Source organism: Tympanuchus pallidicinctus, unplaced genomic scaffold (assembly GCF_026119805.1).
Source record: "Tympanuchus pallidicinctus isolate F22 unplaced genomic scaffold, pur_lepc_1.0 scaffold18, whole genome shotgun sequence".
Taxonomy (NCBI): domain Eukaryota; kingdom Metazoa; phylum Chordata; class Aves; order Galliformes; family Phasianidae; genus Tympanuchus; species Tympanuchus pallidicinctus.
Window position 1 is genome coordinate 6,684,689 of NW_026294699.1, and position 23,560 is coordinate 6,708,248.

Genomic DNA, 23,560 nt, shown 5'->3' on the forward strand with positions numbered 1-23,560 from the left:
GTCTTTTTAAAGATTGCAAGTTTATTGTGTAGTATGCTTAAGAAAAAGAGCAAGCCAGGTGAAAATGGAAAGTACAAAAATAAATACGCTTTTATGATGATATTACAACCACACACAAAATAAAATCAGATAAAATTAAATATGTATAAATAAACATACTAAGTACAAAACCAAATTCTGGCACTTGTCAAGAGAAAGGCCTCATGAAAGTTCAAACAAACAACTGCAGTACAACACCTTGTTACACAGACCAGAAACATGCTGGAAGTAAGAGGTGCAGATGTGAAACCTGGAGGTAAGCACTCACATTTACTAACACTACTTTTATATCAACACACTGCCTATTCTAACAATACAGACAGCATATAAAACAGCCTTTAAATACACCAACCCTTAGCACTGATACAGCCACAGCAGGCTTTTGTGTCACCTGTGACACGGGTCACACTCTGTCCTTTTCCCTCAGATGTTTTCCATTTCCTGTGATAATCCAAACACAGGAAAGGTGGGAGCCAAAGCAGACATTTGATGACTGCTGGATAAGCAGGAAACACATCAGGCGTTTTTTGGATTGCAATTTTTTTCTTAAAATAAATCACCAAATTGATATGAGGGCAGCAGGTAGTTTACTGGTGTAAGCTTTTGCATTTACACCAGCAGGGAACCCACCTCAGAGCCACAGCAGAGCCGCCAAGCAGCATCTACCTCCAAAGCCTTTCAGCAGCCTTTTGCCTCAGATTTCTAAGTATACAATTTGGTATCACCTGTTAGAAACATTTAACACTGTCACCAGCTGTGGAAGACAGACTTACTGCAACTCACAACTACTGCCACAACCACGCCAGCTAATTCACCACTGTCCCTGCAGATACTCTCTTCATCCTACTGTTAATGTTCTTTTTTTATAGCGGTTGCAAATTATGTTATTGTCCACTCTTTTTCCCCTCATATCAGTGAGAAAATGTTACACAGGCCCCACTGTGTTGCACTGTATTGACACTGGGAAGGAATCAAAGTAACTTCATTTTCAAGTGATCAGTTCCCTAGTACTACTCTAACAGAAAACCAAAAAACAGCACTGCACAGACTGCAATAGCCAAGCTTCTCTCTGCTTACTTCTGATGTTAACAACCTATCCTGTCTGAAAGTTGTATCCTTAGAGACATAAATAAATAAACTTCCAGACTTATGCTCCCCTCAGGCTGAAGCATAACACCCATCAGAATGATGATCAAGGCAAAATACGAGCATCTTTCAGCATTCCATTTTCTTAAGGACGGGTGTTTTTGCAGGATTTTGGTAGGGATTTTCTTCCCCTTGAAATCAGGAAACATGACTTCATTTCAATATAAGAGATGTTAGATAATGGTATAACAGAAACTGCTTAGAAAAATGGCAATTGTCATAAACAAAACATAAGGCATATTAATTATTAGTTGTGTGCAAGTCTGAAATGGTAAAACAATTGAAATCTTGCCTTCTCAAGTTTCTGTTGAACATACGCTTCTCTTCATCCAGCCCAAAAGCTGTTTCCATAAGGAAATGCCACAGATAGCAAGGAAAAAACATCCTAGGACATCCAGCACAGTGGTTTGATTTATCATGTGTATAAATGTGCAGTTTCTATAGAGAATGGAAGTACACCTGGCTGGATCCGTGCCTGTCCACCTCAGCACAATTGCAACAAACGTAGGCCATTAATACATGAAGCGATGTAACTGCATTCACACAAATACATTCAGAACAGCTGCTGACAAATTCAGACTGAAGAGTTCAGTTTTGTTTAAGGTTTTTTTTTTTCTCCTTTCTGCTTTCAGTATATGGTGAGAAACTAAAACTACATGCGCATGACTTCTTATTGTGGCAAACCATACAGAGAAATTGCCATCTTAAATAATACAAAAATCATGTTGAAGATACAAAGTTAGAGCATATGATGTCCCAAATTAACTTAATGATGCTCTGTGGTCTTATTTGAATAACATTATGGATCTCATATATGCACACTATTGCGTACACAACTTTTAACATGCAGTTTTCACACAGGGTTAGAGCTTTACAGCTCTTCATTACTTCAGTATGATTGCATTAATATGTCCTCATCTGGAAAAGACAAAGGAGGCTTATCACTTCAAAAAGTAACTATGCATTTATGGATCAGTGCTGAGAATACCATCAAAGAACAGCCTGTTCATCCTAGTGAGTGCTGTCGTCTTAAATTGTCACAACATTTGGCTTCTTTCTTTGGGTTCTTCCTGCATATGCTCCTAAAAACAGAAGGAGAAAGTACCTCTTACAGTTGATAATATTGACTTTCGCAACAAGATTATCCAACAGAAATAGCTAATAATACAACATTAAGGCATTGTTATATATTTAGTATCTGCTTTTAAAAGGAGTTTTCCTCCTTTACATTTGAAATGCCTTACAAATGCTGAAGTAAAACAGGTTAATAAAACTACTTATAAGTTGGCAAGTAACAACATATTACAGAACACTTATCAAAGAAGAAAATAGCCATTTTTCCGCTACTCTAAAACATCTACAACTATAATTCAGAAGTTTTAAGATAAGCCTGTTCGTAATTTTACCAAGACAATGTGATTAAAGTAATTTCAAAAATGATATATAAATATCAATTTAATAATACAATACAAAGTCAAATGTTTAAGACAAGTTTTCCTTTTCCACCTCCCCTATGAATAAACAAAGAGAAGTTGAGACAGAGCAAGAATAATGCAAAGCATAGGAAGTTAGCATTACAGGTCTTCCAGTTACTTCTAATTATCTTCATTCTGATTTCTTTGGGACTTGGCCTAAACTCTATTCCTCAGACATCCACACACACAGATCTCTCTTCTGTTGCATCTGTTCTTCCATCTGCATAGCAGCTGCCAGTCTGAATAACTTCAGCATCAGCATAAAAGTGCACAGAAGCAAAAGGGAAGCAAGTGTCAGGCATTGGCAAAATACAAAGTTCCTTCCCTTCACACACAACTCCTTTCCTCCTTCATCATGTGATCCAACTTTCTACAAGCAGCTGAAAATGCAAAGAAGTCCTGGCTAAAACTGAGAAAGCGGGCTCCAGAACTGAGAAATGGACACAGTGAGGTGGCCAAAACAAGGTGCACATGTGCTGCCACAACAGCAGCCTTGTCTTCCTGCAGATCTCTTACATGATTTAAACAGAAGATAGGGACCAAATCTTGCACTCACCACACCTTCAGTAAGTTTCCACTTGCCAAAACCTCTCTGGTAGAAAATTACAGGAATTGTTGATCGAAATTATTTTGCACACCTTAAATTACATTGCGTCAGGCATCCTCCTTTGAGAGCTATAGCTATCAGTAACGTTAGCAGATAGCTACAACTTCATAGTAACTTAACTGTTAAGCCTAAAGAGAACTCAACAACCTATGAAAAAGGAGTTAGAAATATATGCCAGAGAATACTCGAATCTTAATAAAACTGAACTGTCTTTTCAAAGGAACAGCTGTAGGTTTCCATATGTTAACAAATACAATCAGAATTAGAAGTGCAGCACAAATAATATCACCAGGCAAAGGCTGTATGAAAAGAGAACTACTTGAGAAAATAAAATAAACATCTCTCCACATGTAACAAACAGATCTTTAGAAAGGCATATTACACTATGCATAGCACAAGTTTCTTCCAGTAATAAGGCTTTAGCACTGCAGGCTGCTAAGAAGTCACACAATTCAGCATTCCTTAGGTTCAAGCAGTTACTCAGTGCCTAGCAATGAGAGCAGACATTTATACAAAGCAGTGGACATCACATCACGTGGTGCAGAGCAGTGGAAATGAAAGACAGCCATGGAAAAGAAAGTTTTCAGGCAATTAAGTGAACATAACAAAGTAGGTGCTGGTGCTTTTTAGAATTTCCAGTTCCTTTTTGCTAGACTTGCAGTGGTCACTTACAGGTGCCCAAGAGCTGTGTTCAGCACAGTGCAAAGCAGCTTTGGAAATGCCCGAGAGACCTTACCATCACAGGAACCCTTCACACCTGACCACTGTTTCCTACTACACAAAAAGGAATCCTCAGTGGCCCAACACTCTTCAGTGTTGTGTTCTTCAGCTCACCTGCGATCCCATACAACGAACCAGGATGACAGGTATGATGGTTTATCAGGGATTTAATGCTACTCTTAATTCTCCTTGTGTGCATTCCAAGTCATATAGAAATGTCACATACAGAAAATAAGGGTACAATTTTTACCATTATGAAATAAATAGGTATATTTCAAGTCAGTTTCCTCCCTCCACCCACCAGATAACTAAATCTTATAAGAATTTTTTTTTTTAATAACAGTTACATGAGTTTAATTTTATCAATTTAATAAACTTATCCTTCCCTAAGATAAGCTTATTTAACTACTGAAAAATGCATATACTTATTAAGCTGCTATACATAGAGCTAATCTATTTAAATGCAGAGAGATACAGACAATATAGGGAATCTAGACTAGGAAATTAAAGAAATCAGCTTTACTGAGAAGGGTTACAGCTTTTCTGGACACAACAATCACCCACCATTTTACTGTGCCAGGGCAAATAACCTCTCTTCTCAGTCATGTAATTGCCCTACTGCTCTCACACCATAAACCTGATGCCCCCAGAAGTACCATGTGAAACACCAATGCACTTGGCAGCACACATTTCTCACTCAGACCATCTACTCCCTGCTCAGGCTGGACAAGCACACAGAAAGATCATGCTTGGCTCAGCACTGCTACTGCCCAAATCCTCTGTGCCTAATTCCCCGCTATATCTGTTACTGAAAACTTAACTCAGACTGGGCAGAAACAAACGAGGTGGGAAGGCACAGTGACAGCAGCAGGCTGATCTCAATCATCTTCTTTGTAACACCACATTAAATGCCCTGCTTAGCACAACTCTGTTCTGCTCACAAAGCAGTTGAAACTGCTTCTGGCATGTTCTTGGCAATACCAGGCAAAGTATGCATGGGTAGCCATTAGCCATATACAAAAAGAAGATCTGAACTCACTCAGCTGGCAAAGGGGATTTCTGGACAAGAAGCACTCCTCAGGAAGCATCCCAAGTCCAAGAGAAGCTCTCCTTCCAGTGCCCAGCCCTTATCTGAGCTGGGCATCTCAGGGGGAGAGGGACTCCACCCTTTAAGGTCACCTGTCTCTAGTTTCAGACAGAAATTGCTGCCTCACTACAGATGACTCTCAAGAACCTCTCTAGAAAAGATTTCTTGACTAAGACCAGATTTTTAAAGTTGCTAACAAAAGGTTCTAAAAACAAACAACTATTCAACATATTGCAAAGCCTTTCCCTATTCGAATTTTATCCATAAAGAAAACCACATCCCATATAAATGTATTCAACTGAAGGTATTTTTCGTTGTGCAAAGTTATGCAGATTTCTTTCACACCAAGCATTCCTTGTCTAATAATTTCAGAATGTATTCCTACTCACTTAACACAGCAGTCCAATCTATTCATAAAAGAGCACATGGAAGTACTGGTATTATACCACAGTACACATGCGATGTCCAAACACTAACTGAGGTTATGCTGTACAATCACACTAGACAGCATAATATTGATCTATTTTAAGTTCCAAGATAATCATAAAGAAGGCATTAAATAGCTTTCCAGTTACTCAACAAACACAATAAGAAAGGTAACGAGAAATTTAGAGACGTGCTCCAGAAGATTCCTTCCATTACCTACTATCAACTATCATGACTTGGATAATTACAGCTAAGGGAAACTCAGAGACTTGGCAAAGCAACACATACATATGGCCAACACAAAAGAGTGATAGAGAATGTTTTAACTGGATGTCTGATGCCAGATCGAAACGTAAAGAACACCATATATCATTATAGATTCAGCATCAATTAGAAGAGATCTGTGTCCCCCAAAAATTAACTCTAAACTCAATACTGCACATCCTTGCACTACTACTCTCCTACAACTTCTTCAACACTCTAACTGGAAGAGTTGACTGTTTTTGTCCAACTCGTAGATAACAACTGCCTTACAGTTAATTTTGTCTGCTACTCATATATTACATAAAATTCTTACTGATATTTCAGGAGAGATTATTTCCCATCTTTGTTAATTTTTCAGTAATGTCACTGGGTGCAACTGAATAATTGCTGTTTCATTGTGTTTTATTCTCTTCACGTCTGTGCAGGTTTAACCATAGAGGTTTGGCACTACTATCAAACTTACTTATTAAAAGAGTAACCTATCAGTAATCTCTGTATACAAGCTCAGGAAGATTCCACTTCTGAATTTGTCTCTTTGAGGTTCACGCATTCTGTAAGATGCTACAGAATAAATGGCAGTCTAAGACTGTGACTGTGGAATGCCCACTGCTAAGTCTTCTCAAACTATCCTATCTTCAAAACAAAGCCTACTGAAAGGAGAAGTTATACACGTACAGAAATACGATGGCAATCTGATTCCAACCCACCAGTTTGACTACTATTAGTTTCCCGAACAGTTACAGTGAGTATTTCTGGCAAAACTTTTTAATGGTTGGGCATCTGGTGAGTGAAAGCAAATGAGCTATAAAGTACATTCTATACATTGTGTTTATAGAATCTTAGAGTGGATGGTGAAGTTATCAGCACATGTCCAAAGAGATAGGTTAGATTTAAGACACAGCAAAGCAGGTGCAGAAGAAAAAGAAAAGAAGAAATCCCCCACTCAGTTTTTCTCGACACTGGAACTTATTATTTACTATACGATCCAAGCACCAATTTTCTACACACCTGAAACAGCCTTGTTAGACACTCTGCTCTCTGAGGCCTTCTTTCTATTTTGCTCAACCCCCTTCATTGAGGTCTTAGGGGTTCTAATTAAATATAAAAAAGTTAATAAGTCACTTGCATCAAAGCTGAAAGACTGTATCCAACAACATAAAGATACTAGCAAACTGTTAGGCATGAAATCACTTTTACACTGTCCTATATAGTATCCTCCTAAGTATGCGTACAGTTCCTACTGAAATTATACTTAAGAAGATACAGTAAATAGCAGAATATTTCCCCATGTACATATTTTAAAATCTCTGCTCAGGAAATGGATTCATTTCCAACGCTGTAGCATTACAGCCTGTACTTGAAAATACAAATGTTTCATTAAGGGGAAGCAAAGCTTCATGGAATGAGTGTTACAAATAGAAATGTCAAAACAGTGTAAATGGAGACAATACACAAGGAGATGGTAACACTAAATAATTTTCTTGCAGTGTAAGGTACAACAAAGCTTTACCACTCTCTCAAAATACTGTAAGAATCATTTTGCCTTTAAACAACAGTTGTACCATTAAATGTAAGTACTGTGTAGAAATTAATGTGTTCTTGCATTTTACATTTACTTTAACCTTAGGCTAGGAACATGCTGTGTCCTTACCCTTGTCTGCAAAGTAATCTATGAACCGGGGCATTCTGTCCTTGGTTTGGCTGAAGTACTCTGTCAAAACACAAACAATTTCTGTTAGTACTTTTTCCCTGCTTTAAAAAAAATAAAATAAATCTTAGAAAGAATATTGAATTATGCATCATCTTCCAAATAGCAACTTTCAGAATGGCTGAAAGGCTACATAACACAGATGATCCATGCAAAAGTGCCAGGCATTAGAATTCCTGAATAAAATTACTGTTTTCACTTGTTCTTTAAAGCAAAGAAACTAAAAAAAGCAGCCACAAAAAGCTTTCCTCAAAAGTGGCTTGGGTTCACAATCATTGATAAAACATACAGGAAAAAAGGTGTTGATGCATTTTAACAAGTCATTGTAGACTAAACTATACAGTTAGATAGCACATCTTCAGAACTATTAGGTAATCATGGAGTAAGAAATGTTTTTAAGAGATGCCAGGTATCTGAGTTGTCATAGCAGAAAAAGCAGTAAGGCAGCAGCCCCTCTCTTAACAGCAAGTGCTGAGTACTGTCATTTCTGGGATCCAAGTTAACAACTGCACAAACTAGAAGCAATAACTTTTTTCCAAGAGAGATAGACACTTATTTTCTGACAGCTTTCTAAAGTGAACATTTAACATTATAAAGGCTATTAAGAAAGGTACTGGTGTCAAAATGAAGCTTAAGAGTTACTAACAGTGTATCTGAGAGAAACCTGGACCCTGAGCACAGAGTTAAAGCCATAAAGAAATTATTTTTGAACTGACATTGAAAAAAATAATTTTTAGCTTTTTCCCCAGCCCCTACCAAGTCTGATTTCATTCTTATTATAAATTGAGCAAGTCAGTAACACAGATCAAAGGATCCAACATTCTAAGACAATTCTTTAAAGAATCATAATGTACAAAGTAACCTTCACTCACCGGCTCTCAGGACTTCTTTGTTTTATGACTATTTTTTTACTAGGCATTCCCATTTCTGAAGCCCTAGAGAAACAAAAGTAATGAAATATAATTAAATTACAAAATCATCATGTAGGTCTTAAATGGAAATAGTACCAGAAAAACAGCAACAAAATCAGCATCTGTATGTTATACTGCCGTAACTGTTCTACAGATTACTGCTTTTTACTCAACTGTGTTGCAGGAAACAGATAATGCCTGCCACCATCCCAAAAACACCCTCAAGGAACTCCACCAAAGACATCTCTTGCTAAGCACTTTGAAAAGATTTAAAAGATTGATAACCCGCAAAAATCTACCATAAGCTGAGAGCACGGGGACTATTTTTCAAAACTGAAATCTTGTACATCATAAACACAACCCAACCATTTTGCTCACAGAGACAAGAAGTCTCTCAAAAGTTAAACAACTACCACAAGTGGTAGCATACCACACACCTGATGAAGGTTTTTTCATTAATACTTTCTAACTGATACATTATTTTGCAAAGAAACTGTTCCCAAAAAATCCTATTTTCAGTATCTCCTTCCTCATCACCCTGTGGCCCCCTCCCCTCACCACAAAAGGAGATCTGCACATACTTCATGTACTTTTTCCTATCCAGAGATTTCTGCGTAGCTGTTGAAAGTGTTGCTCTCTCTCTTGGACTCTTAACTTTATCCTAAAAAAGACCATATTCAGGCTAAAGTTAAGATCTTCTTCCTTAAAATCTTGGAACAGTTTACACTCTCTTGCCTATCACCCACCATCTGCCTGAGCATCTTCTCTTTACGAACTTCACGATCGTGACGCAGAATGTTCATTCTTTCTGATGCCTCCATTGTGAAAAATATGTCATGGATATCATACAGAGCAGCTCGGAGCTGAAAAGAATAGTTAAACACTGAATGAAACAGTTTAGAAATTTCTCTCAACATATCAGCAGAAATTGGAATATTTTCATCACAGACCCAGCTCCAATTTGTTCCTTTAAACAAAGCCCCCATGCACGTTTTATCAATTTATGTTAGTCACACAAACAAGTAACTTCTTTTTACAAAGGCAGAACACCTAGGAAAGCAAAAAAAAAAAGTTTACGTTTTTTATAAAAAAAGAATATAAAGTTTATATATTTTATTTATATATTATTATATAAAGTTCATATTATAAGTTTATAAAAGTTTATCACCTGAGCCATTACTCTTTCATGAAGGGATGCATCTTGTGCTGAAACACTTCCTCTTTTTAATGGGGCTTCAGACTGAAAATTTCTTATGAACTCCATAGTATCCTGGGGATGAAGGAGAAATAAGATGAAGCAGCAAGCATGACCCTTTTCAACCAATGGATCATCATAAACCGTATGGATAGGGCTGGTCAGCTTTGTTTGACTTAAACCTTATAACAGTAAGCAATGCACCACTCAAACGTGGTCATGGGACAGACATGCCATTATAATATGCCATTATTCTTTGTATAATTCTTTGCAGAAAATACCTGATTTCATGATAGGAAAAAAAAAAAAAAGAAGAAGAAAAAAGAAAAACCAAAACAGGAGTAGAAACTGCATAATGTAAAGATGCTGATCTCACTTTTACAGTCTGCTTGAGATGTTTCAGTTTCTCTGTCTGTAGGAGCCGACGTGTAAGAAACCCCTTTGCCACAGCCGTTATCTTATCAAACTTCAGTTGTATCTCTGGAGTGAAAATCTTAAAAGAAAATAAGCATTTTCTAAACACTGAATAAACAAAGCAGAAGATTTTTTTCTTAAATATCTTTAATTAAATTTCTAATATTTCTTAAGTCACGTGATTCAAGTTTTGAAGTAAGAAACAACTGTTGATTAGAGGTAAAATGTGTTTTGCGTTTTGCACAAGAAAAACACACCATACAGTTCTACCATGTAATCTAAGCTGATATAGGAAGGGACACAGAACTTCTCTGTGAGATTTCCTACTGCACAGCTGCTAGAAAGTTACCAGAATCTTACAAAAGCTGAAGGTCTTTTTAAGCTGTATCTTATTTCCCTTACCTGGGTCCACCTGGTTTTGATCCTGTTACTTGGCCTAGATACTGAGGTTTTTAGAACTCCGCTGCCTGATGGTCCCCATAGAAAGAATGAAGTTTCACTTGTTGAAGTAAAGGTGTGAGGTGATGTAGCATGAGCAAAACCTGCACACACAGCAGAATACAGTTTAACACAGAGATTTTTGTCCATAAGGTAATAGCTATGTGTGCAAGTACACACACAGCCATTATGCTTAAGAACAAAAATAAATCAGCACTGTGCAAAAATAACCAAAACCAAAACTAAAAAATAAAGTATCAAGCACACACATAAACATTAACTTAAGCTACAGACAGGAAGTCATTTTGGCATTCAGAAACAGAGCGACTTCCAATTTTTACTCACATTTTAGATGATAGTATTTATGTATTGGAAGAAAAAGTATCCATCTACAGCATGAGAAAAATCACTTGCTTAATATTAAAGTTGCTACACAAAATCTCATCCATAAAGTATCTCAATGAAAGTCGTTTTGAAGTGTTTAATGCTGCTAACATAGATCCTAAACGTGAATCATAAATAATCAAAATCATATAGTTTAGCAGGTTTATTCTCAAAGTTCCTCTGCTCTTCACCTGCTAAAACACCAGTTTTCCATTTGTGTTTGATGAGAAACAGCTTAAAACCAGCAAGGGAGAACTCTGCTCAGAGGGAGCAATGTTGTTTGTATGGAGTCAAGTACAGGAAAGAAGCAATCTGAATATTCAATTCATTTCAAAGCACAATTAGCCTAGGACAGCAGCACAGGTAGCCTAGGGCAGCTGGCACAGTCAGTACCACAACATTTATCTGTATTCTACCCTTAGTTTAGTGTTAAGAGCCAGTTTTTACCAATGCTTGTAGAGTTTGCGTTATGGATCGTCTCCAGCTGAGACTGCACACTTTCCACTAAGCCACTTTCACTTTTTCTCCACTCCAACTCCATCCGACTGTTAATATTCACTTTGGAAATTTCTATTTCTGTTGTAGCAATCTTCTTTCCCTTTCTCTCCTGTTCCTCCAGTTCCTATGAAAGAAAAGTTCAATTGTAAGACTAGTTTTCTAAGTCTGCAAAGCAACAGAATGTGCATTTCAAAACCACCTGGGTCCTGACAACAACACACGGGACTTCAGCTCAGACTTCTTCCTTTCTGCTTTACCTTCTGCAATTTCTCCTGCTCTCGCTCTTGTTCTGCTATCAGAATTGACAGTTGTTGTGCATGCTGCTCTTCGAGTCTCTTCCTCATTTCTTCAAACGCCAGCATTTTAGTCTTCAAAATCTCTTCTGAGAAGACACATGCATTGCAAAGAATCAAGCATTGAATATTTTATATGTGATCGTTTGTCACAGACATACATGCTTCAGAAGAGTAATTCCCATCTTCAATAAAAAGGACATTTTTTATACCGAGTTGCCATTAAGCATTGCAAAGAAGCTTATCAGTTACAACAGTCCTTCAGAACATTTGCACGTTGCTCTCTGTGGGATAAGCACGTGGATGGCACAGCAGTAACACCAACAGAGCCTGTATTAAAATAAGGACGTAAAACATCTGGATCTGGGAACAGAATATCTGCACGTGTTGAGTAAAATAAAATTACTTGTGCCACTTTGGCTTGACTTGATAGACGCATACAAATGTAACACAGTCTTGAACTGAAAGAAAACAGCTACATAATGATTTGCAACCTCGCTATTAAAAGGTATTTGCTTTTAATTTACACAAAGCATCTTTCATTTTAGTAGTCTTTTTCAAATCTAATAGAATAAGAGATTATGTTCTTAGTAATGAGATTATGTTCTTAAATGAGAACATGGGTTTTGTTTGTTTTTTGCCTAAAACTATATCCCTGAGAATAAATACAGAATCCACAAAATTCTGAGAAACTTTTCCTCTGATGCTTCTTCATAAATTATTTAATGAAGTATTTGTTACAGAGAGCTGTAAGACTTCTTTCCATCAGTGAATTCTAAACAAGCAATCAGTCCGTCCTGCTGCCAGTCAGCACAGCTCAGGTAGCAAGATGAATTCAGAGCTGGTCATTAATTAAAAATTAGAGAAACAAGGAGATTACTGAAAAAAGAAAGATAACTGATACAATAACACTTTTGATATATACATACTTAGAATCACCAATAATTATAATATTTTAATTTTAATTTTACAATTAATTATAATATTAACAGTATAGCATTAATAATAACAAACTTGATTATAATACAATATTAAGAAATCAATCTAAACTGAGAAGTTTAAAACAAGCAAACACAGCAAATCTTTTACCTTTTGCCATACTTGAGTCGGGGGCTGCATTCTTGGCAATGTAAACCGATGTCACGGGATATTTCTGCTCTTGCAACCATTGCTTCTCCTGTTCCTCCATCCCAACTGTCCCAGCACAGGGGTTGTTATCTTTCTGGCAGTTGTCAGTGTCCAAATCAAGTCTACGTTTTACCTTTTCAAAACTGTTTTCTGTAAACTGTTCATTTGCTGGGGGAACACTTGGAGTGTCCATGTGCTGGCATGCACTCTTGCCCTGCATTAGCAGTGGGGATGGGCTTTCTACATCGTAAGATTTATTGAGTTCTACTGGAGATTTAGTATTTTCTTGCAAAGCGGACACTTTGGTTTCGTTCACAGCTGGGAGTTTCTGTGTTGCTGTAGACTGATTGATGGAAAATGGCTCGTTCAGCTTTGCACCTACAGTACCAGTCTCTACTTTATATAGTCCTCTGTTGTCCATCACTACCTGTCCTTCCCCTGCAGCAGACAACGTCCCTTTGCCTTCTGGGTGCCCAAAGGAATGTCTGTTTGGTTTGCCAACCAGCAACCCGTCAGAAGGGCCTGAAGAACTCCTGATGACACCAGGAACTCTGCTAGGGCAAAGCACACTGAAGTCCATCATGAACTTGGGCACTGTCTCAGACACATTATTTTTATCAGCAATATCTTGCATAATTAAATCCATCGCTCTACCCTTGCCTTTGGGACTCAATTCGTAAGCATTCACGGGGTTGTTTATAACTATGTGTCCCATTGACAGAGGCCTTGGGCGCCGCCGGTGCATTTTTGGACTCATGCTTGGCTCTGGGCTTGGCAGTTTGCTATATGACCCTGTGAGGCTCCTGACAATGCTACTGTCACGGTCAATGGTGGAAGCGTTCTTAAATTCTTCATCTGAATCTGAATCCACCAATGGGGGTGTTCCAACTCTCATAGGTATATCCACTTTAGAGAAACTGGATAAAGTTGACATACCTGTATGAGTAGAGGCACCTTGAATATGAGTATTTGATTTATTAAGACAGGGTTTATCAAGGGGCACAGCAGTGGAACTTCTGCCTGTAAGCTTCCCTCTCTCTTTCACAGAATCCGATGTTTTAACTGCATCATTTTCTTTATCTGAATGGCTTTCATTCATACTCTTCTTTGAACTGCTTTTTGAGCTACGCCTGCTTTGCTCTTTCTCTATGTACTCCCTAGACTTTTTCATCAGGTTCTGAAGACTCACTGCATATGGATCTTGGACTTCCTTGTCAGATGGTGGCACTCCTTGTCCCTCTTGCTTTTGCAAAGCAGGGGACACACGTTTACTCTGCACACTGTCAGGAGACGCAGCCCTTGGACAAGGTGCATCTCCTGAGAAGCGACTCTCACTTTCCTTTGAAGGAACACTTTCTTCTGCTGGTTTACCTACTTCTGTTGCATTTGACGTCACTTGCTGCATAGAGTCTGATGGCAAAAGCTCTTGGCTTTTTTCAAGCTGCACAGGACGATGCCTTTCAGGAGAACATGGCAAGCTGGCACCTGACAGAGCTGCGAGATCAGTTAAAGCTTTTGAGTCTGAACTGGGGCAGGTATTCTCAGCATCCCACGTGTTCACATCACTCATACCAGACACTTTCCTATTCTGCAAGTAAAAATTGAAAAATATCACACAGTTTGGATGAAATCTCTGATTTCCAGATTACTGCAAGTCTTACCTGTACTTAAATGAATGCTGACTTAACCTTAACTGAATGCTGGTTCTTGAAAGTTAACTGTTATTAATTTTAGGTTTATATTAGTGAACACCTAAACCCCAGCCCTTACTTAAAACACACACAAGGAGACGTTTCCTTTAAAGCTATGAAGTTAGTCCAAATCCTACCTGAATGTTTTCTAGAATCTCCTGAACACGATTCAGTAAGGCTCTTTTGTGAGAATTCTGTCTCCAAGTCTCCAGATCCAGTGCTTTCTGTCGATACTGCTGTATTTCCTTTCTCTTTTCAAAGCTCAGCTGCAGAACAAGGTGTGAGAGACAAACTTTATACCACTAAATGCAAATTTTATATACATATATATATACACCCATCTATGTTGAAACTTGGGCAGACTTTAACAGATTCTTTCTAACCAAATACTTTTTTTTTTTTTTTTTTTTTTTTTTTTTTTTTAATACAGATGCACAAAATGCTTTTCTGGTACATATGCTAACAATTATTAATTTAAATGATTGTTTATAAAAGTTTGTACGAACATTACATTCCACAATGCCAACAGCAAATGATACAGGACTGCAGAACAGGCCTTTCCCAGCCCTCTATGAGATGTGAGGATGTGGCATCCTGCAGAGCGCTGTGACCAATCTTCCCACTTGCATTCAGCCTGATCAGGTCTATGAAGCTTGCACTTGCCTTGTAAAAGAACCCCATTAAAATCTGAATCAGAAAATCTTCCAAATTGCAACCTGAGAATGTGCAGTTTGGACAAAATTCAAAACTAAATTTACAAAACTTCATCTACAAAAATGGTTCTCCAAAGTCAAGTACTTCTACTCAGATTACGCATTTCGTCTACAAAACCTGAAAAGATCCACGCACTTATAGATGAAAAACATTACAATCCAGTGTTCAGCCTCCAACGTATATCCTCACATTGGAGACTGCTGTTAGGAACGCTCTCCGTTCATATTTCCCATCACCAAAGCAAGGAAGTCAGCTGCATTATGATACAAACTATCCACAGCCTTCTGCTTGGTTCTATTCGGATTAAGCACGGAACACCTTAATGTAACTGATGAGCTTGTGAAATATATTTCTAGAAATTGCAAATACATGCAAAACAAGTTTTAATTAAATGTCTTTTAAAAACCTCTGTATTGCCTATTCCCACTATCACATTATTCACTTTTAAACAATCTCACATATTATTCAATGCTTGGGGTGTCTATGTGGTATTACACAAAGCCAAGCAGTAACGTTCACCAATTTAACACTGCAAATAGTTTCACTCTCCTTACAAAGACAGTAAACGTCAAGAAATGAAAGCAAACAGGCATTGCAAGAAAAAAAATAAATTACTCCTTAAGCTTATAAAATTAAAGCTAGGGATGCTTAGAATGCAGTAAGCAGAGGCCAGAATACAGCTCCATTTGAGCTGTACCCTGAGGACAGTCGGTAGACACAGACATCAAAGCCACAAAATCACAGTTAATACAGCAGGGAAGAAAAAAACACCTTACCAGAGGGGAGAGCACTGGAACTCCATGGAATTGAATGAGGGAGACATTTCTGTGCAACACAGTGGGTGAGTTTTCTCCTTTTGTTGCCTCTTGGATTCTGGACAGATGCTTCTTACAGAATGTTTCGTAGTCCTCCATTTTCATGCAGCTAAACAGCACGGATAATAAACATATCCTATTGTACTTCCAAGACCACGAAAGAAAAACACCACAACCAATTCCACCTTCATTTCTGAAGCGCTGTTATCGGGGAAACAAATCCCACATCAGACAGCTCAATTAATCGAGCCATTTTCCTACCATCAGCAACAGCGGCAAAGCCAGCTTCCTGACGAATTCTGCACAGACAAGAGCACAAAGCCAGCCTCAGTCACAGACACGTCGTCAGGACGGCGGAGCGCTGCGCTGACCGAGAGCCGCCCCAACGCCGACAGGGCTGGCAGCGCCCCGTGCCTCGTCCCCGCGCGCCTGCCTCCCCGCACCAGGCACACAGGCCAGCCCACCACCGACAGTACTAACCAACAAACCAACAAACCAACAAACCGCCGCAGCTCAGCGTCGCTATGGAGCCCGAGGGACGGCCCCGAGCCAGGCAGCCCGCAGCCCGACTCGTGCCGTGCCGTGCCGTGCCGCGCCGCGCCGCCCAGCGCCCGGCCTCAGCAGGGGAGAGGCGCCCGGTACCGGCGCGGGGCGCGCAGCCCGGCAACCACCCAGCCCCGGAACCACGGAACAACTACGGGCCCCGGCGTGCACCGCGGCGGGCGGAGCGGCTGAGGGACGCAGCTGCGTCGTGCGCGGAGGGATGGGGTCGGTGTGTGGGGTTCGGAGCGGCCGAGCCGCGTCTCGCCGTGGCCGTGCAGCCTGCCTGCGGGCTGTCAGACAGCCGCCGTGGCTGACAGGCGTGTGAGAGCTTGGCGGCGCGGGGCGGCAGGGCGCTGCCGGACATCGACCCGACGCCGACCCGGCGCTGGCCGCAGGCGCGTTACCTCGCGCGTGAGGCGGGAAGCGCTCGTAGCTCGTAGCTGCGCCGGTGAGGGTGCGTGAGGGACTCCGAGGCGACGAGCGGCTGGGTCAGAGCTGTCCTCGCGCCACGCGCAGCTCCCGCACCCCTTCCGTCCTAAAGCCGCGGGCTCTCTCCATCCCGAACCTCCGTGCCGCCATCCGCCTGCCTCTCCTCGCGGGACCCGCGGCCCGGCGCCGTGCGGGGATTGGCCGCGCGCTGGTTGGTCGAAGGCGGGCGAGCGGCGGGCCGCGATTGGCCGCCGAGCGCTCGCGGGCCGACGTCGCTGCCGGCGCCCTCGCTCGGAGGAGAGCGGCCGCGGGCCCGGCGCAGCCGTCACTGCGCCGCCATGTTGTGCGGCGGGGACGCGTTGGCGGGCGCCGTGACGGCTCTGCTGGGCGCGCTGCTGGCGCTGAGCCGCAGCCCGGTGCTGGCGGCCCTGCTGACCGCGGGCCCCTTCCTGCTGCTGCACGTTTTCAGCCTGGAGCCCGCCTCGCCTCACAGCGCGCGACGCGTCCTGCGGCCCCACGGCGCTCCCGCCCGCATCGCGCACCGCGGCGGCGCGCACGACGCCCCCGAGAACACTTTGGCGGCCGTCCGACAGGTCAGCCTGGCCGTGCCCGCCGAGCGCTGGGGGACGCGCAGGGCCGGGGCCGAAGTTAGGAGGTGGAATTGCCGGGCCGTCAGCCTGACCCCGGCGTGGGGAAGGTCGCGGAGCGGCTCGTCTGCAGAGCGGGGCATCGGCCCGGCCGCGGTGCCCTCGCTTAGGGCGGATCCTGCGTGCCCGCCCGGTGCTTCCGGCGGCAGGGGAGCTGTGCGCGTGGGCTGCACTGCTATGAGAGCGCCCTCACATTGAGGATGGCGCCGAGCTGGGAGGAGAAACGTCGATCTGCTGGGGGCAGGGAGCCCTGCAGGGAGGTCTGGACGGGCTGATCGCTGACACCTGGGGTAAAGCTCAAAGTCAGCACCGCGCAGTGCTGCAGCCTCGGGGCGGCGCTGGAAGGAGAAGTTCAGGGGGTGTCAGTTCAGGTGTCCGCTAATCTATAAACCCGCGTTTGTCTTTAACACGAAGTGTACAGAAAAGAACGTTAATAGTTTATTAATTTTTACCAGAATACAAATGAGTTGACAGCAATACCTGCATTAATTCTGTAACAATACATTTTCTGTTATGTATGTGATTATTTTTTTTCTTTCAAGGCAGCTGAAAATGGAGCAACAGGCGTTGAACTGGATCTTGAATTTACTGCAGACGGTGTTCCCATCCTAATGCATGATGAAACAGTAGAAAGGACAACTGATGGGTCTGGAAAATTGTGTGACCTGACTTTTGATGAAATTAGGAAGCTTAATCCATCTGCAAAACACAGGCTGTGGTAAATAAATGTAGTGCAGACTCCTTAGTGGTGCACGTAGCGTCTTCCTAGGCTGTTACTGGGAAGGTAATCACCTGAGCCACACAGTGAGAACTTTTGCAACTGCTGTCACCTAATCAGGAATAATCTTTTGCTATGTGAAGCTTTTCGATATTCACTTTGTTTTGCTTATTCTGTCAGTGGAGACAGAATTATGTCAGGATCTGCATTTCTGTCTCAGTGCTCAGTAACACCATCAAAGCAGGATGAAGTGGGAGGATAGGTGGTCAGCATCTGGGATTGAATGCAAAGGAAAGGAGGTGAAAGACTCAGACCAGTATTTCAGTGGGGTCAGTAAATAAGCATCAAGTTAGACCTTGAATTTGGAAGGACAGAGCTGTGTAGCTGTGGGATGCTGAAGGAAGAAGAAAGATGCCTGTAGCTGCGGAGCATTTCACAGCATTAGGGAGCTGCTGCTGCCATTGCTAGTGGTGCTTAACCCCTAATGCTAGTCTCTCTTGACTGTGTTTAGGAATCCCTAGGAAACAGTTCTGTGTAGTTCGGGATCTGTGTGTGCATTTTGACTGTGTTTAAGTGAGTTCTCTGTTTCTGCAGGAGCAAATTCCAGAATGAAAAGGTACCAACTCTGAGAGAAGCTGTAGTGGAGTCTTTGCAGCACAATCTTACAATCTACTTTGATGTCAAAGGCCATGCAAATCAGGTACCACTTATTGTACTGTAACCCCTTCTTTGGATTTTCAGCCTTTTTTTGTTGGTCTCAAGCTGGTCTCTGTGGTACAGTGCCTTCTCTAACATGCCTGAAAATGGGTCTGCTGTTTGCATCACCCAAAGCTGGGCTGTCAGAAATAAAGACAATGTGTTCCCTCATCCCATTCCTTTGTCTGGCAAATGGCAATTTAAAATTCGACTGACTCATGGCTACTGAGTTCAACATCACCACAACAAAGCAAAACAAATTCCCTGCTGGTGCTGAGGGAACCCAGTGTCTGATCTTCAGTTCCAGTGAGGGATCCCAGTCATCTCTAATTTGTATTACTGAAGGCAGATACAGGTGAGCAGTCATAAACATTTTATGCAAGTTAGTAAAATATGGAAATAAATTATTTTTTCCCTTTGAACTAAGCCTTACTGTGCTTTCTTCATTTTTTTTTCTATAATCTATTTAAGGGTATTTCAAATATGAGAGCAATGAGTAGCATTCTCAAACAGAATCATAATCATAGAATGATAAAATGGCTTAGGTTGGGGGAGACCTTAAAAGATCACGTAGTTCCACTCCCTGCCATGGGCTGGGTTGCCAGCCACATCAGACTGCTCAGAACTTCATCCAACCAGGCCCTGAACACCTCCAGAGATGGGGCAGCCACAGCCTTCAAGTACTGGAAGGCTGCAGTGAGGGCTCCCTGGAGCCTTCTGTTCTCCAAGCTAAACAAACCCAGCTCCTGCAACCTTTCTTCACAGGAGGTGCTGCAGCCCTTTGGTAATCTTCGTGGCCCTCCTCTGGACCTGCTCCAACATAAAGACTTCTGTTGTAGAAACCATACTGGCATTTGTGTGATAATGCTATAAAACCTTTTTTTCTCCCTTCCTGGAGATTTCAGACTTGCTACACAAAACAGGAAGTGTTTTTAAAGAAATAAAATGACCTTGCAGCAGAAAGTAAATTTTATGTGTGTTTGTAAATATAACATCTGTGTGTATCTCTAATTGGCAGGCAGTTGATGCCCTAAAACAACTCTACCTGGAATTTCCTCGTTTGTATAACAGCAGCATAGTCTGTTCTTTCATGCCAGATGTTGTTTATAAGGTGATGTTTCCTCAAAGTTTCTGTAACTTTTGAATTCTGTCTGGGAATTTCAGTAAGGATTTACAGCTTCCAAAGTACTTTTGGGTTGCTGAAATTGCAAAAACATTAAAAACAAATGAAGCTAAATGCTAAATCTACTGCATGATCTGATTAGATCACACTGTGCTCATTAGATGCAAACATATTCTGAACCTACAGTAATTCCCTCTGTTCTGAACATTATGTAGAATGAGTAGTAACCAATTAGGTAAATAAATATCATCTTTTGATGTAAACATAAACCTTTCTTACCCCAGCTTTCTAATTGTTGTTAAGGCCATTTGTCATGTATTTTATTCAGTTTCCTGAATGTTCTGTTTCAGCATCACTGTGATGTTTTTTTTTATGTAAGAGCAGTTGCTTATTCTGTACAGATCTAAGAAAAAAAACTACAATATCATATAGTTTTCTAAGTTACAAAAGGACCTGGGGGGAAAAGGGAAGAAGGATTCTGATACAGCTGCACATTCAAGCTAGCATTAATATCTAACTGCTCCCAGTTTAATGAAGGCTTTGTGTGCATTCATCTTTTCTGCTTGGACCTTCCAGATGAGACAAGCTGACAGCAACGTGGTAACAGCACTGACATACAGACCTTGGCAGCTGAGTCACTTTGGAGATGGGACACCTCGCTTCAGTTCCTTCTGGAAACATTATCTGTATATGATGCTGGATGTCATTCTGGATTGGAGCCTACACAGCTTCTTGTGGCGATTATGTGGGGTTTCAGCTTTCCTCATCCAGAAAAATTTCATTTCTCAGTAAGTGCCAAAGCTCACTGATGTACCAGCAGGCCATAGCGTTCTATTAGGATACGAGAGTGGAGTTAAAGCAATACATGTTAATCAGTACCTTTTCTCTAGCATTGTGTAAGATAGTTTCTTTACTGCATGCCATTTTATTCTTTAAGCCTCTACTTCTTACAAGAACAAAACACACAAAAAATGGCATTTTGCAGAAGATAACACAACATCATTCCTGATGGGCTACTGGCGTAAGACTGAAACTCAATTTTAGCCTCAGTACTAAAGTCTGCTAAATACCATGTGTTTGTTCCTTACAGAGATTATGTGAGGCACTGGTCCTCAAAAGGAATTCAAGTGGTTGCCTGGACAGTGAACACATTTGCAGAAAAAATGTACTATGAAACCATCCTTGAATCCAGCTACATCACAGACAGCTTGGTGGAAGACTGTGATCCTCATTACTAGACCTTGGAGGGACTCACCAACTAACAGAAGCTGTCTTACTCAGGTGTGATTTACCAACAAAAGCAAACTGACTCTTCCTTTGCTTTGTTTAGTCTTGGTTATAAAGTCATATCAGGCATTTTTGATGACTTACTGAACAGTCATCATCCTTGATTCTAGTACTTGAAAGCTTGTTCTATAACTGTAATAATTTGAGATTATTTATGGTATCTTGAAAGCATCCACATCGCTGTTCTGAGAACAGTGGCAAAACATGGTGCCAAAATAGAGGGCAGGTATATCTCCCTCCTCCTTCACGGAGGGATGGCTGTGCTGCATCTGGTAGAAAGTGCAATCATGTTTTGGGAGGGCAATTCCTTGTGCTACTCAGTTGTTGCAGTCACTGATTCCTTATGTGGGCTCTGCTGTGTTCCAGCTGATGTGCCACACAATACTCTGAGCACTTTGTGTTGTGCCCTAGGAAACCTGCACTTAGCAGCAACAGAACGACAGGTTGCATGGATCACTGGTGCAGTTCACTACACTGCTTTGTATATAAATGTTCTTGATAGTGCTCCTCAATTAGAATTAAATATCAGAGCTAGCTGATATTTAACATCAACGTTAAGAGGCAAAAGATACTTAAATTAAATAAAATACTCAGTTGTAAGTGGGAAGAACTGTACAATCGTCCCAGTGAAGTTCAGACTTCTAAACGAGTGGTAAATCAAGTGCATCTTCTTCATGTGGTGCAACAGCACTCAGATGTGCAACTGCCTGGCATGTGCTGTTTGTAGCTTTCCAGTCTGGTTACAAAAACACTTCTGTTTGTTTGCTTCAAATTCTGTGAGATGTTCTGAGACGAGGCAGCAGAGGCACTTACTGCCACAACGATGAGAAGGTCAGATACATTCTGAAATAGCTTCATAACACCAACCCCAGGTAGGAACAGAGCTGCTCCAGGTGCTGCCACATGGACACTGACAACACTATTGCAGTGCTTGTTTTTTTCTTCAAAAAAATCTCTGTTCTCACAGAGAAATGCAAGGGTCATTAGCCAATGATTGCTGCCTTCTGCAAGCTGGAGTAGCTTTTTTCTTTTTATCTTGAACTACACATAAGCACAAAGAAACATGGGAGTAAGGGTGTGCAATGCTATAATGTGATGGAAAGCACCCAGTGACAGCATAGTAGCAAAGTCCTAGGCTGCAGCAAGTGAGGATATGCTCAATGCAGCAGCCATGGACACAGAAACAAAGAAGCTGCTTACCCTTGGGAGGCCTCAGGTAGCAGAACTGCCAATGAGATGCCCTCGCCTCCACTGCCAGTCCTTAAATGAGGTCTGGGAAGGCATGGATCCTGGCTCCACCCCTTCCAGTCACTCAAATGCACTGCACACACCTGAGCTCCCATGGCTTGGCCCTGCCTTCCCACCAGGTGCTCCAGCACTGGTTCAGGCTATGATTTGCCATTTCTGCTACAGGGGAATTCCCAGATGTATTTTTCCTATCACATCACTCATCCACTGTGTACTGCAAAACCAACAATCTCAGTTTTCTGCTTTACGTGCTGTATGATCTGTACATTTGTCACACCTCCATCTAGTTTGTGGCCAGCCCTGAGTGCCAATCTTTATGTTTACTGCTGCATTCTGCAGTCATTCTCCAGGCTTTGCTCAGAAGAGCTGCCTTCACAGCAAGGAATCCTTTCTCTAAAGGTCTCTTCTTGTTGCTACTTGGGTTGCTGGCACAGTGGAGTTACTCTCTTTGCTGCCTGCCCTATTCACAGCCTGACCCACAGCCATGCATGCACAAACAGAATAAAGTTCCATCTCTGGTCTTGACTGCATGCTTTGTTCTTTTTTTCTGTATCTTTGGTGACCTGTTTCCTGTTGTCCTTAACGCAAACTGTAAACTTAAGGAGCAGATTTACCTTTTTCTGGGCACTTTTGTCCAAAGCAGCTAGGGAGGAATAAATAAATAAACCAGGCACTAGTGAAAGACAGGCTAAAAAAATAGCACTTTTTTAAAATTAAAGCTTGTTAGCTTTATTTGTGGCTATGAATAAAAAGAAGCAAGAGTCACCTTCAGTCCTTGTTGTGTTACTTCCAAACTGGACAAGTTGTCACAACCTTTTTGTTTGTAAGGGGTGGTTTTTACACAGATGAGAATTTTGATAAGCAATACATTATTATTATTATTATTTTTTTAAAGAATTCCTCAAGCTGGTGTTGA

At 41.3% G+C, this 23,560-nt stretch overlaps 2 protein-coding genes across 15 annotated transcripts in view; one reads left to right on the plus strand and one right to left on the minus strand.

Moving 5' to 3' along the window:
- CCP110 (centriolar coiled-coil protein 110) lies at positions 1 to 17,059 on the minus strand. 6 transcript variants are annotated; one of them, XM_052679577.1, is made up of 15 exons: positions 16,901 to 17,059; positions 15,915 to 16,154; positions 14,562 to 14,690; positions 12,695 to 14,321; positions 11,570 to 11,694; positions 11,262 to 11,436; positions 10,395 to 10,534; positions 9,955 to 10,071; positions 9,552 to 9,653; positions 9,130 to 9,246; positions 8,965 to 9,044; positions 8,345 to 8,407; positions 7,416 to 7,475; positions 6,773 to 6,855; positions 1 to 2,267 (listed from the first exon to the last, which is right to left on the minus strand). In XM_052679577.1, the coding sequence occupies exons 2-15, from the start codon at positions 16,056 to 16,058 to the stop codon at positions 2,215 to 2,217; spliced, it is 3,015 nt and encodes a 1,004-aa protein (XP_052535537.1). In that variant the 5' UTR covers positions 16,059 to 16,154; positions 16,901 to 17,059; the 3' UTR covers positions 1 to 2,214. The 6 variants fall into 6 exon arrangements, with proteins under 6 accessions (XP_052535537.1, XP_052535535.1, XP_052535541.1 ...); XM_052679575.1 differs by having other exon boundaries at positions 15,915 to 16,062; positions 16,901 to 17,058; XM_052679581.1 differs by lacking the exon at positions 16,901 to 17,059 and adding an exon at positions 16,442 to 16,563 and having other exon boundaries at positions 15,915 to 16,062.
- The window catches only part of GDE1 (glycerophosphodiester phosphodiesterase 1), a 16,583-nt gene continuing 10,080 nt past the window's right edge, over positions 17,058 to 23,560 (plus strand). For 6 of the 9 annotated variants that reach the window (XR_008205900.1, XR_008205901.1, XR_008205899.1 and 3 more), the window contains exons 1-6: positions 17,214 to 17,518; positions 18,115 to 18,290; positions 18,885 to 18,990; positions 20,005 to 20,097; positions 20,686 to 20,897; positions 21,200 to 21,390. Coding sequence is in view for 5 of the 9 variants with exons in the window: in XM_052679590.1 (XP_052535550.1) it covers positions 17,264 to 17,518; positions 18,115 to 18,290; positions 18,885 to 18,990; positions 20,005 to 20,097; positions 20,686 to 20,897; positions 21,200 to 21,347 (990 nt within the window). In the remaining 4 variants the exon portion in view is untranslated. Of the gene's footprint in view, positions 17,519 to 17,841; positions 17,863 to 18,114; positions 18,291 to 18,884; positions 18,991 to 20,004; positions 20,098 to 20,685; positions 20,898 to 21,199; positions 23,523 to 23,560 lie in introns of those variants that run through there. The other 3 variants (XM_052679593.1, XM_052679592.1, XM_052679591.1) reach the window with 3 other exon arrangements.

What these genes read in the sequence shown, in the direction of transcription:
- CCP110 (XM_052679577.1), bottom strand. Translation starts at nt 16,058, where the DNA reads ATGAAAATGGAGGACTACGAAACATTCTGTAAGAAGCATCTGTCCAGA. An exon ending in AGCAGGAGAAATTGCAGAAG is followed by an intron (nt 11,437 to 11,569) that starts GTAAAGCAGAAA and finishes TTTCTTTCATAG; the next exon opens with GAACTGGAGGAACAGGAGAG. An exon ending in AGAAGATGCTCAGGCAGATG is followed by an intron (nt 9,045 to 9,129) that starts GTGGGTGATAGG and finishes GGTCTTTTTTAG; the next exon opens with GATAAAGTTAAGAGTCCAAG.